This window comes from Brassica rapa, chromosome A06 (assembly GCF_000309985.2).
Source record: "Brassica rapa cultivar Chiifu-401-42 chromosome A06, CAAS_Brap_v3.01, whole genome shotgun sequence".
NCBI lineage: Eukaryota > Viridiplantae > Streptophyta > Magnoliopsida > Brassicales > Brassicaceae > Brassica > Brassica rapa.
In genome coordinates this window covers 4,448,639-4,460,869 of record NC_024800.2, presented here as the reverse complement: position 1 = coordinate 4,460,869, position 12,231 = coordinate 4,448,639, and the positions used below count along the sequence as shown (strand labels likewise).

The following is a 12,231-nucleotide window of genomic DNA, read 5'->3' as shown; positions in this document are numbered from 1 at the left end:
ACATGTATAAAAATTTATCGTATCATACACTTTTTAATATACAGTAATTTATTATATAAAATTAATAAACATTAAAAAATTACTAAAAAAATGTAGCGATTTGAATTATGGATCATGATTATAATAAATTAAATACAAATTTTGTTTACATATATGTTGTTTCATGCATTAAAAAATTTAGTTTAGTAATCAAACGCAAATTCAATAGGACAAATATATAATAAGCAACATATATATGTGATGATTTTAATTTACAGCATGAAAACTATAAAATTATTATATTTGGCATAATTATACAAATATTTAAATATGTGAGTAACATTATAAATATATAATAATTATGTAAAAAAAATATCTATATATATAAATGTGAAAATATATACCCGCACGGTTGTGCGGGTGAAAATCTAGTATTCATTAAATATAATTGATTTTGCCGACAAAAAAAAACAAACTAATTTTGTTTGGCAATTTGCATATCAATTCTGGTTTGGGGTATACAATTTGAGTTAGATACATGATGGTGAGCAAAGAATATAACTCAACAAGATCTACACATTTTTTTTAATAAAAAGTTGCATTGTCATCCTTAGCTTTCTGTATCATCAAATTATCTTTAATTAGTTTAATCCGTGACAATTATCTTGTTTTTAAACGTGAGTTGATTCCTTTGTGTTTCATTTTCCCATATTGGTGAAACAAAATAGTGCTTCCAACCGTCTCTCACTATTCTGAAATTTACCAGCATATATATCGGATCTTTTCTTTGTATAGTTTGATGAAAATGTAGAACAATATCTAAAATAGCTAGTTTTAGAAAAGAAAATCCCAACAATAAAGATAAACAAAACGATAGTGATGATTAAGTGTCTGAAAAATTGGTCAAACTTCTCGACAGAATTGAATGGGTTTGCGAAATTGAAGCCGAGTTTTTATGAGTTACACCAAAAACGGTAATTCAATGGTGAACTTTTTTTACTTAAATCTACTACAACATTCTATAAACTAAAAATTATTAATTATTTTTATGGTTATTGAAATCAATTGTATTTTGAATAATATCAAAAAATAATCCTAATAAATCTTGAAAATGTTAAATCAAATTAATGCACTCAGAAAATAAAAAAGATTATTTTTTCAATAATAAGATGTGTTTAGGTTTTTTTACAAAAAAAAAAAAAAGATGTGTTTAGGTAAAAGTGCAAATTTTAAGAAGTACTATTACATTTTTATTTTAAAGTATAACCACCATTTAACGTTAAATATACAACATTTAACCAATTATCAAATAAATTTAATATTTGCATATAAAATTGTAAAACATTTTATAAATTAGAAAGTAAAAATAAAAATAAATAATCGTATATAAACCGAAACCTCAACCTCAGTTTCAACCTCTTTCTAAGTCCCAAAGACAAAAACCCTAAAGAGTTTTGATGTCAGGGAAACGTTTCAATCCGTTGGAAGACCCGCCGAGTGCATCATCTAGCGACGAAGATGACCAAGTAAAGACGGCTTCACTCGCAGGAGACTCTTCTTCGGAAGAAGAAACTGATGATGAGTCATCCTTGAAGTCTGCTCCGGAGAAGCATCAAGCTTCCGATTCCGATTCTGGGTCTGATGAGAAGAATCCAGGAACGAAGGATTCAGCTGTGGTGAAGAAGAATCATGATTCCAAAAAGGTGAAACCTTTAACAAAGAAGCGTTCTTTGAGTGAGAGAGATGGAGCAGCCTCGAAGGAGGCCAAGAAGACCTATTTCCAGCGAGTTTGGAGTGAGGAAGATGAGATTGCTGTTTTACAAGGTCTTATTGATTACAGAAACCATACCGGGGCCAGTCCTTATGATGACACAAACGCGTTTTATCTGTCTGTGAAGAAATCTATTAGCTTTGATGTTAGTAAAACCCAAGTCATAAAGAAGATTTGGGGTTTGAAGACTAAGTATGAGAACAATCTTGGCAAAGGGGAGCTGACATTTTCTAAACCTCATGATCGCAAGGCCTTTGATTTGTCCAAGTTTGTTTGGGGAGCTGATGGGGCGGCTTTGGATTCAGCTGTCAAGTCCAATGGGAAGTCTAAGAAGAGCAGTAAGTCTAAAGTCGAGCCCGAGAAGGTGGCTTTGGATTCAGCTAATGGGAAGTCGAAGAAGAGCAGTAAGTCGTCGTCCAAGAAAGTCGAGCCTGAGAAGCAAGAGCTAGCTTCTTCTTCTTCGCCCAATGGTAAAAGCTGTGAAGAAGAGGCGATGACTAATAAAGGAGAAGCATCGAGTGTTGTGGAAGTGGATGCGTTTGATAAGTCTGTTCTTGTTAAGGCACTAGCGCGTTTTGGTGTGGATGATCTTTCTGCTCAGCGAGGTTGGAGTAGGCTTGCCTTAGAGGATAAGAAGAGATTCGAGGAGGAGTGGAAAGTGTTGCAGCTTAGGGAGCTTGAGTTTTATTCCAAGAAGAGTGGTTTCATTCATGAGGTGATTACAAAGATGGCTGAATCATTTCCACCAAACCCTTAAAGACATATATGTTTTTGGTTCTGTCTCTTTTGCATTGAACTCTGGCCTTTTTGTGTTTTTTTGTTCTTTCTATTGATTCTTTTAGAGTTCATTTTGGAATATTTGCGGATTTATTAATATCAATGATTCAAGTTCTTAACTAAAAGTGAAGCTATTTAAATGTTATGATGTTAATTTGATACAATCACGAATCATACTCAGCCGTGTTATGCGCTGCTTGTATTTGCTGGTTGCACATTCTCTTTGTCTTCTTTCTTAGCAGCAATGGCTGAAACATAGTATCCTGAAGTCACCAGTCCATGTCCGAGACAAAATATGCCTCCAATAAGAAAGAGCCAACGATGAGGCAAGCTGCAGAATCTATTCGATCTCGAGTTGGCCAATGTTGCTAACATCAGCGTTGAGTAGCTGACAGCAAAGAAGATCCTAAGACACAAAGGTATGTCAAAAGAATCTCAAGTAAGTCTTTTTGAAAATTCAAACTTTGTGTTGAATGGGGTTTTTAAAATCTTTTGCATTTACCAGGAGATAACAAGGAGAGCTACTGCGAGAATCTTGTTGGCCGTTGCTCTCGTGAAATCTTGCTTAGAGCGAATGTACGTGCAGCCTCCAAGCACATTGGCTGTGACATGGACGATAGACAGTAGCACCATTGCAGCTACTCCCTCAGCAAAAGCTCCAGAGCTTGGGCTTCTTGGACATCCTGTATGTCTTGAATGTTGTTGACGAGCATGATGATGTTGCTGCTGCTGTTTTGCAAAGGAGAAACATCAACAAACACAAGAAATGAAAATAAATTCATTTGTAGTATTGGTATAAAGATTCGAAACCTTGCTCTGAGCAATCTCAGCTTCTATCCCGAGGACTGCAGCTGTAATGTCTGCACATATGATGAGAACAGAAACCAAGAAGCCAAGTTCGCTTTCCATCTCTTTCTTATTCATAATTCACATGTTTTTTATTCTTGATCTACTCTATTTATTTCCATTGTTAGTATGAAAGTTTTAAGGAAGAGGAAAGAATAAGATTACTTTCCTAAGCCTTCCTCTCACTACAAGACAACAGAGAGATTCAGTTTTTGGTCTCACCAAGCAAGTAAAGAGATTCCCTTATAAATCATATTACTTCAGATACTTTTCTTGTAAACTAGTGTGTATTATTAGATAAACCTTTTTTTTATAAAGATATGAACATTCAGATTGAAATAAGAGGTTGATCACATGTTTGACTTTTTCACTTCAAAAAAAAAGTCAAAGATCAATAGAGGCAGCAGCATGTGCTATATACCCTGTTTGGAACGTGAAGAGAAGTGAAAAAGGGTATGATTACCATATCTTTCTTTCTGTAATCACATATGCTAAATTATCATATATTTTTTTCCAGGTTGTAACTGATGATTTGACCAAGCTTAATAGCTATAAATGTTAATCTTAGCTGTGTTATTGATTTTCTGAAACGTTTTTTTCTTCTTCTTGGTGGTTCTTTTATGGTGTGATGTGATAATCTTAATACTTATGGAAGTCTTCAATCTCGTTTTGGAAACAGTTTGTGCGGATATGGTCAAGGCGGAAGAGACACAGAGAGAGACGTGTCTGAACAAAAGCCAAGTTTCATAGAAACTATATATAATTCACATCTAAAGACGGATCTTGAACAAACATGCGTGGAGTTTGGCTTTATCTCAAGAAGTCTCTTAGCTGCTGCGATGCTCAGAAGCCAAGTGATCCGAAGAAGAACCTTATCCAGGAGATGAAGAATCCATCTGGTTGCAGAAGATCGATGTCGAATCTGAGGAATGAGTTTGTTACTTATGGAGATGAGGGAGCTATGCAGAATCCAAGCTTCCGCAGCTCACGGTCTCTGGAGAGCGCCAAGTTTATAAACACGATGAGATTTGAGGGCAGTGGAGGAGCGTCTTCTTCTGATTTGCTTTCAGGTCGTTACTCTTCTGAGAGGTTTGATGTTATTGGCTCTGACATCTGCGGTTTTGGAGCTCTCTCTTGTAGATTATGTCGCCAGAGAGTCAGAGATCTTTATGCGTTTGAGACTCATTATCTTACTAATCACTCTGGTAAGACTCTTATTAGTTCTCTAATCAATTTCTTGAGGAGAGTTTGATTTGTTTTTATTTTTTTGTTTTAGTCACTAGACTTTTAGAAGGAGACTTCTCGAGAACAACTGTAGAGTTGATCTGCAACCGAGGCTACTCTCACAAGCTTGGCAAGACGAAAGGGAGCAACGTTTCAGCTATTTTGAAAGTCCAGAACCTTCAGAGAGTCGTCGCGGAGTTTGAGAAGTACAGAGAGCTCGTGAAAATAAGAGCAACCAAGCTTTCGAAGAAACACTCTCGCTGTGTGGCTGATGGGAACGAGTTTCTTGGGTTCCACGGTACAACTCTTTCTTGCTCCCTCGGTTTGAGCAGCAACAGCGGCTCTTCAAACCTCTGTTTCTCGGATCAGTGTGGAGTTTGTCAGATTTTAAGACACGGGTTCGCTTCTAAAACGAGACAAGATGGGATTAAAGGAGTTCTCACAGCGTCAGCTTGCTATGCGGCTCTTGAGGGGATCGAAATGGAACGAGGAAGAAGCAGAGGTGGAGTGAAAGCTGTTGTGCTGTGTAGAGTGATCGCAGGGAGGGTTCATAAACCTATGAAGAAGTTTGAAGATCCTAATGGTTTTTCTGAGTTTGATTCATTGGCGTTGAAAGTGGGACCAAATGCTATACTTGAAGAGCTTTATTTATTGCGTACTAAAGCTCTGTTGCCTTGCTTTGTTATAATCTTTAAGCCTCGAAACAACACCTCATAAATCAAATTTTAATTCTTTGTTTCTTGTATAATTTTATTTTTTTACCTCATTGCGAAACCCAAGTTGTCACCAACATGGCCATGTCTTACTCATCTCATGAGGAAGATGACTGCGTTGTGTTATGTCTATCAAGTCCTTGGGACGACTACTCAGCTTAAATAGAGAACCAAAACTCAAGCTTCTTCACCTCCAAGAGAGATGAAATGTTTCACATACCCTACTTCTAGAGGTCACCAATCATGGGATCGTCAACTTTGAATTGTTAAGAATTTAAACCTTTTATAATGATTTGTTTCCTTATAAAACGAGTTGATTCTTGATTTCATTCAAAATTACTGCATGCTTATGAGTTATATGGTTACAAAATAAATTATTTCTTCGGTTTGGAGTTTGGTTCCGCTTGGTTTGTTTCGGTTTTGGAGTTTAGCATCATCTAACCGAATCTAGAAGTGCCGAGCCCGATGCCTGCCACGTAATCAAAGCGTAAATACTTTATACCAAGAGGGATAGTTTCGTCATTTCGTTCTTAGGCATTAGAAAAACATTTTTCCGATCATCGAGGAATAAAGGTTTTCAATACTATTTAATAAAAAAATCCGAGAGGAGGATTGAGAAGAATCTGAAGCTGAACGAGACGAAACCTTTTTGAGAGCGAGCGAGAGAGAGAGGGTGGTCTCCGTCGTCTTCTTCTTCCCCGTCTCTCCGGCGGCGAAAAAAACTCAAATCTCAATCGGAGAAGATAAGAATAACACGCGATACATAAAACGAGAGATTGATTAAAAAAAAAAAATGTCGAAGAAGAAAGCTGCTGGTAGCACCATGACGCTCAAGGACTTCCACGGCGGCTCGATTCCATCTGATCTCGCTCTCCCTTCCGCTCCTGGAGTGTAAGTCATAACTCTTTCTCATCGCCTGTATAGATCAATCGAATCCTTGATTCATGAAGATATTATCAGATCTACGCGAATCACGATTGTTCTAGGTCTATTAGTTGTATTGGATGAATAGCGTCTGTGATTTTATTGAGTTATTGACTTTATTCCTTGATTTTTAGGGTTCCGAAGGTTACAACGGATCGAGCTTTTGTTGATAGAGCGCCTTGGGGAGGTAGGCCGGATCAGAGGACAAGGCCGAGCTCGTCTCATACTTTGAGAAACTTTGATGATAAATCACTTTTTCTTCCTCACACTGCCAATATTGGACGTAATTTCAGCGAGGATGAACGGAGGCCTCTTGATGGTCACTCTGCTCCTCGTAGGATGGTTAGTGATGATGTTTTTAGAGTTGCTAACAGCCGCTTGGAGGTGAAAGCTGACTCGGGTTTAACTGGGAGGCACGGTGGTTGGTCAGCTGCGGCTGGAACTGTTGACGGTGGGAGCTCAGTTTCAGGAACTAATCCTAATGTTTGGGCTGCGAGGAAGGAGGTCCCTGTGGTGGTGGCTAATGATGAGGGGGGGCGGTCTTCTTGGAATACGCAGCCACCTGTTTCTAATTTGGTTCATTCGAGTGCGATTGAGCAAGTGTCTTCAGGGAGGTGGCAGACTAAGCTTTTGGTTCCTTCTCAGATGGGTTTTGATGTTGTTAAGCATTCGGAGATGGAGAGCAGAGGTTACAAGGGTAATAGCCATGTGGTTAATCAAGGGGATGGGACGCATGGAACATATGTAGAACGTGGCTTGGTTGCTGAAGATGGGATTCAGGGTGGGAGGAAGTTTGCTCGTGAGTATGAGAAACTCCCTGGGCCAGCTTATTTGGACGCAAAGGAAGTGAAAGCTGTACCTCATCCAAATTATTCTGACGTTAGGCCTGCTGGGCATTTCGTGCAACCAAGTGCAACTTCTGAAGCTGTGGAACGACCTAAGCTGAACCTGCTGCCTCGGACAAAACCTATTGAGAGCGTTGACAAACCTGTGATTGATGGAAAACTGGTACTAGTTATACAAGTTTCTGAGCTATTTCTTTTGGTTTTTGAGGTTTTCTTTCTTGATAAACTGTGTTCTGACGGCTCAACTCTATATCTGCAGGAAAATGGTGTTTCAAATCTTATTCAACGTGAAATTGGTTATGTGGCACAGAAAAATATGAACGTTTCAAAACCTGGGTTGTCCGCAGATGAGATTCCTAACAAGCCGGTTGAGCGCCCCAAGTTGAATCTGAAGCCTGTGGCACAGTTGCTTGAGAAACCAGAAGTTAAGACTGAAAAGGAGAGGTAAGAAACTAAGGATGTTCAAAATTTAATCTGGTTATGGTGGTACTTATATTTATAGTCTCAACTCAGTTATAATCAATCATTTGGAGCTTGGGGACATTGGTAGTGTGATACAAAAAAAATTGGTTGATTTGGCTTGATTGATGGCAAATACTGAAATGATTAGGCTCTGAGTCGCGACATGTTTTGATATTTATTCAAATTGAAAGAGCTGCTTATATTGGCTTTGTGTCAAACTATCCTCAGACGTCCAAGATAGTAGAATATGGTACCATTGGATTTCGATTCCATTCGTAGTTATTTGCGCTAGCTTTTTTTTTTCTGACATTCGCTTCTCTAGATTATTAACTAGTCTACCTCCTTGGCGATAAGTATATATTTGTGTGTCAAACATGCTTACGTTTTCTGGTTCCCGGTGCAGAAACGCAGTTTTTGGCGGTGCCAGACCACGAGAGCTGGTGAGTGCACTTTGTTTCATCTTGTTGTGTAACATTCTCTTGTTAAGTCACCCTTTTGTTCATCATCAATCGATTTTCTTTGCTATGTAGAGTTAATCTAGTTTTTCAACTTGATCTTAACCTCTCTATTTTGGTACTAGGTGTTGAAGGAGCGAGGCATTGATGAGACCGAGCATCACAAATTGGAGCAACAGTTAGAAAGGTAGAACCGGTTTCCTTTAGCCTCTTGCACTCTGTGTAGACATTCTGGGATTCAACACTTACTTTTTGATTATGTTTTTTGTTCAAAAGGACGGTCCTCAATCCCATCGAAAGAGTTCCAGTTCCAGAGCACGCAGTCCAAAGACCAGTGAGTTCTCCTCGTGAGCTGAGAACGAGGAAATTCGACCAAAAGGACGTGAGAAATGTAAGCGAAGTAGCCAGATCCGAAACCCAGAGGCGAAACTGGCGTGATAATGATGTCAAGAACCCAAGACAGCAACCGCAGGCTCAGGAGAAGACGAGGCATCCATCACCAGAGACATGGCGAAAACCCATTCCCCAGAAACCGGAGTCACCAGACGGAACAGGACACCGTCCCGGGAAAGCAGCCTCTCCTCTTGAGCTAGCTCAAGCCTACTCTGACACTAAATCCGGAACAGGAAGCAGCAGTTTTAACATGAGCCGCAACAACCAAACGCAGCAACCGTTCTCACGGTTGGTAGGATCGACAACAACGAAACCAAAGCATATTAATGGCTACTGAGACATTGTTCGTTTGTTCTTTATTCGGAGTGGTTTTAGTTCCGACTAATTGGGTCTTTAAAAGTTCTCGACACATCTCATGAGGGTTTTGTGGGAATGTTATGGGAGATTTGAATGTGATATGGTTTCCCTTATGAATGGGGTCGGATTACATAAGCCTACGTTTTTGTTCTTTCTTCTTTGGTTATACATTTTTTCTAACCACTAGTAAAAATATTTGAAATCTTTTTACATGAACACAACATTGCGCGGTATGAGATCGGACCATTGTGTAGTGTATGCGAGCATAATAAAAAAAAAACTGTGCGCGTTTGTCTACAAAATAGAGTACGTTATCTTTTCAAACAAACGTAAATCTTTATTTCCACGAAAAATAATTATCAAAGATCAAATCATAAATGTACAAATCTCCATTTGAATGCATCTAAAAACGTATTGTTATCTTTCAAAGAAACGTAAATCTTCATGTCTACAAAAAGAAAGCAACCCCATTAGTTTAGTATATATGTATTCAGCCGAGCTTCAGGAAGCAAAGCAATGGCTTTGGCCAGCGAGGAGGGTGGAGTGTGAGGAGGGAACCCATAAAGACAGTGGATATCATGGATTTCTCCCGGAGTAACAGAAGCACGGCAGGGTCAAAACTCTGTTCCTGCGTGCTTCAAACTTTCCGGAAGGAAACCGCGATACCCGCGGTCTCTATGAGTTCTTTCCTCCCTGACTTCTTTAATTTTCTTATGCTGCTCAAAAGCTCTGCCCCTTGTAGCCCAAGACTCTCTGCCTTTTGCTGTGTGGCCGGTGGTGCCTCTAGGGTGCAGGAGCTAAAGGCTTTAAACTGATTATCGAGGTAAGAGGACAGCCAGAGTTGTAATTCTACTTAATGAAAAACACTACTAGGATGAAGTGTCTTTATTGAAGATCTATTATTGTTATTGATGTTCACCTTGTAATACCATGTTCTTTGTTCTCTGTGTTATATGGAACAATGCTGAAATGTAGAAATTTCATTATTGTTTAACTATTTGTAGTTGTCACTTATTTGATCTTGAAGAGTATCATTTTTCACCTAATCAACGCTTTGAGCTCGTAAATCCTATCAATTTTGTTTCTCCAAATTCCAATTTACAAGCATATTAAGAACTCGGGAGAAAATTTGAAAAACAATCATGAATGCATGGGAACTAATGAAAGATGAATTCCTTAGAACAATAACACATCTCTCTGCTAAGAAACATTCATAACACATAGTAGAGGACTGACATACATATGACAAAATGTTAACGTCGGTCTAAAACCAACATGACTCAGATTGATTGAAGTTTCTACACCAAACAGTACACAGAGAGTTTCATACATGTTTTTAATATATAGGTCTCTGACGAGAGACTCTTTCAGAACATTTGCATCCTCCTTAACCCTTTTCTTAAGAGTTGTCTGATTTTTCCAGAGCTGCAAGGAAATAAATAGTGATGTCAGTATAAATCCATAATGACAAAAAAAAAACTCAAAAGAAACATAGAGAGTAAGAAGACTGTACTGTTGTAGTTGAGAAGCTTCTCAATCAGATCAACATGAGTCATGAGCATACGCCTGCAGCAGTACCTAACTAAGTTGAGCGCATCAAGTGCGTCCCTGCAAATTGTAACCCTTTTTTTTATAATTCATTGAGCAACAAACAAACAAACAAACAAGAAGAGGCTAAAACGAAATAAAGTGTTCACTAATGACATAAACAAGATATGCATAATAGTCTCTCCCAATAACATGTGAAGAACAGATCATTAGCTAAACCATCAACCCTTGATTGATTTATTTTCCCTCCCCTAACGAATGGAAATCACAGAGGAGGGTGGCTGGCTAACTTCTCGTGTACAAACAAAGTTCTCTAATTTTTCAGACAAGAGCATGAACAGAAGCATGTACATCACTACAAGTATAATCAAAAGCAACTTTCAACTCTTTAACTAATCTCGTACTTGTGTCTCATTATGCTCCCTCATCTGGACAAATTTCTCTAAAAATTCAAAATAAAGTAGTCTCCTTTCACCACAAAGTATGAATTAAAAGACGAGAAGAAGAAGAATGCAGGGAGCTTACCCTTCAGTGTAGTCGAGCTGGAGAAGATCAAGATAGGCATCCCACTTGTTTCCAATCACCTATAAACAAAAATCACAAAGTGAAAGCTTCGTAAAGCTCAAAACTTTATCTCTCCAAACATTTTTTTTTTTAATCTTTTGATTGTCGAATGTAGAGTAAAGTTAACAAAAGAAAACCTTTCCACAGGTAAAGCAGCGAACAGGGATGATCATCTTGAGCTAAGCACTGAAACCTCAAAACCTCGTCTCTCTATCCTTTTTTCTCAGGTTGGGAGTTTTAGGGTTTACTGCTTCAGTTCACGCTTTCCTTTTTAATAGGTGAAGGAAGAAACACAAAAGGGCTTGACGATGACTGGGTTTGAAAGGCTTCTCAAACGACGTCGTATTAGTGAAATCTGGTTGGGTCCGGTTTGATTCGGTTTTGTTTATCGAAGGTCTTCAATTTATTCGGTTTTTGAAGCTCTGTAGTGAAAATTGAAAGATTTAAGAATTATGACCAATGGATGAACCACACGATACCGCATAATAATCCTTAGTTACACTTATTGACATGTTATAACATTTATTTATCGATCAACCTTGAATCCCTTATATATTAATTGAGGAACATTTGAAAAGATGTAACCTCAATTTTGTATTAATTAAAAGAGGCCCCAATGCATAGGTGGCACTCAATTAGGTAGTCAATTACATTCAATTGAAAAATAAGTAGGTCCACATTCGATTTTTATATGTTGTTAGATACATAAGTTGGTCAAACTATATGATATAATGATATGATATGATATTTTCTTTCCTTAAAGAAAACCTACGGAATTACCATAAATGACTAATATATATATGACAATTAATGAGTTTAATAATAAAGATTTGATAACAATGTATATCTCCTCTATCATTTTTTGTTTAATTTTATATTATTAAAATAAATTAAACAATCAAATTAGCTATAAAAATAAAATTTAGATTTTTTCGTATATGTTATATTTTGAATTTTTAAAAACGACAATAAATGACTAAAACTATTAAAATTATTATGTTAAAAATTAATGATCAATGGTTTAACATTTTTATTATAAGAAGATACACATGATTTTAAAACCATATGAGTAAAAAATATCATTTAATAATAAAATAAATATATATATATATATATATATATATATATTAAACACTATATACCATAAGATTACATAAATATTTTAATATTAAAACTTTCAATGAATTTTCAAGAACATTTATAAATTATAAACTTATTAAAAATTTCAGATTGAAAATTTTGTTATCGATGATTTAAATATTTTGTTATAAAACGATATGAACGATCATAGAACCGTATGATTATAAATTCTTATTTAATAAATAATTATATAAAATATACTATTCTTAGAAAAATAGGTTGGTCCATCTTAA

At 37.0% G+C, this 12,231-nt stretch overlaps 5 protein-coding genes across 8 annotated transcripts; 3 read left to right on the top strand and 2 right to left on the bottom strand.

The window, feature by feature from the left end:
* Positions 1-981: 981 nt before the first annotated feature.
* On the top strand, positions 982-2,672 carry LOC103871907 (probable transcription factor At1g11510). The gene has a single exon (XM_009150236.3). It carries the CDS (start codon positions 1,437-1,439, stop codon positions 2,505-2,507), a length of 1,071 nt encoding a protein of 356 aa, XP_009148484.2. The 5' UTR covers positions 982-1,436; the 3' UTR covers positions 2,508-2,672.
* On the bottom strand, positions 2,599-3,533 carry LOC103871908. 2 transcript variants are annotated; one of them, XM_009150238.3, is made up of 3 exons: positions 3,338-3,533; positions 3,030-3,253; positions 2,599-2,933 (listed from the first exon to the last, which is right to left on the bottom strand). In XM_009150238.3, exons 1-3 carry the CDS (start codon positions 3,449-3,451, stop codon positions 2,714-2,716), a joined length of 558 nt encoding a protein of 185 aa, XP_009148486.1. In that variant the 5' UTR covers positions 3,452-3,533; the 3' UTR covers positions 2,599-2,713. The 2 variants fall into 2 exon arrangements, with proteins under 2 accessions (XP_009148486.1, XP_009148485.1); XM_009150237.3 differs by having other exon boundaries at positions 3,030-3,256; positions 3,338-3,524.
* Positions 3,534-4,104: 571 nt separating this feature from the next.
* LOC103871909 lies at positions 4,105-6,088 on the top strand. The gene is made up of 2 exons (XM_033273389.1): positions 4,105-4,578; positions 4,650-6,088. The coding sequence occupies exons 1-2, from the start codon at positions 4,167-4,169 to the stop codon at positions 5,312-5,314; spliced, it is 1,077 nt and encodes a 358-aa protein (XP_033129280.1). The 5' UTR covers positions 4,105-4,166; the 3' UTR covers positions 5,315-6,088.
* On the top strand, positions 5,862-8,952 carry LOC103871906. Its single transcript, XM_009150235.3, has 6 exons — positions 5,862-6,201; positions 6,369-7,242; positions 7,339-7,523; positions 7,945-7,981; positions 8,122-8,183; positions 8,273-8,952. Exons 1-6 carry the CDS (start codon positions 6,104-6,106, stop codon positions 8,724-8,726), a joined length of 1,710 nt encoding a protein of 569 aa, XP_009148483.3. The 5' UTR covers positions 5,862-6,103; the 3' UTR covers positions 8,727-8,952.
* Positions 8,953-9,880: 928 nt separating this feature from the next.
* Positions 9,881-11,235, bottom strand: LOC103871905 (DNA-directed RNA polymerases I, II, and III subunit RPABC5). Of its 3 annotated transcripts, none has more exons than XM_033273394.1 (5): positions 10,996-11,235; positions 10,820-10,878; positions 10,260-10,354; positions 10,112-10,171; positions 9,881-10,080 (listed from the first exon to the last, which is right to left on the bottom strand). In XM_033273394.1, the coding sequence occupies exons 1-4, from the start codon at positions 11,029-11,031 to the stop codon at positions 10,146-10,148; spliced, it is 216 nt and encodes a 71-aa protein (XP_033129285.1). In that variant the 5' UTR covers positions 11,032-11,235; the 3' UTR covers positions 9,881-10,080; positions 10,112-10,145. The 3 variants fall into 3 exon arrangements, with proteins under 3 accessions (XP_033129285.1, XP_033129284.1, XP_009148482.1); XM_033273393.1 differs by having other exon boundaries at positions 9,881-10,083; positions 10,115-10,171; positions 10,996-11,234; XM_009150234.3 differs by having other exon boundaries at positions 9,892-10,171; positions 10,996-11,234.
* Positions 11,236-12,231: the final 996 nt, after the last annotated feature.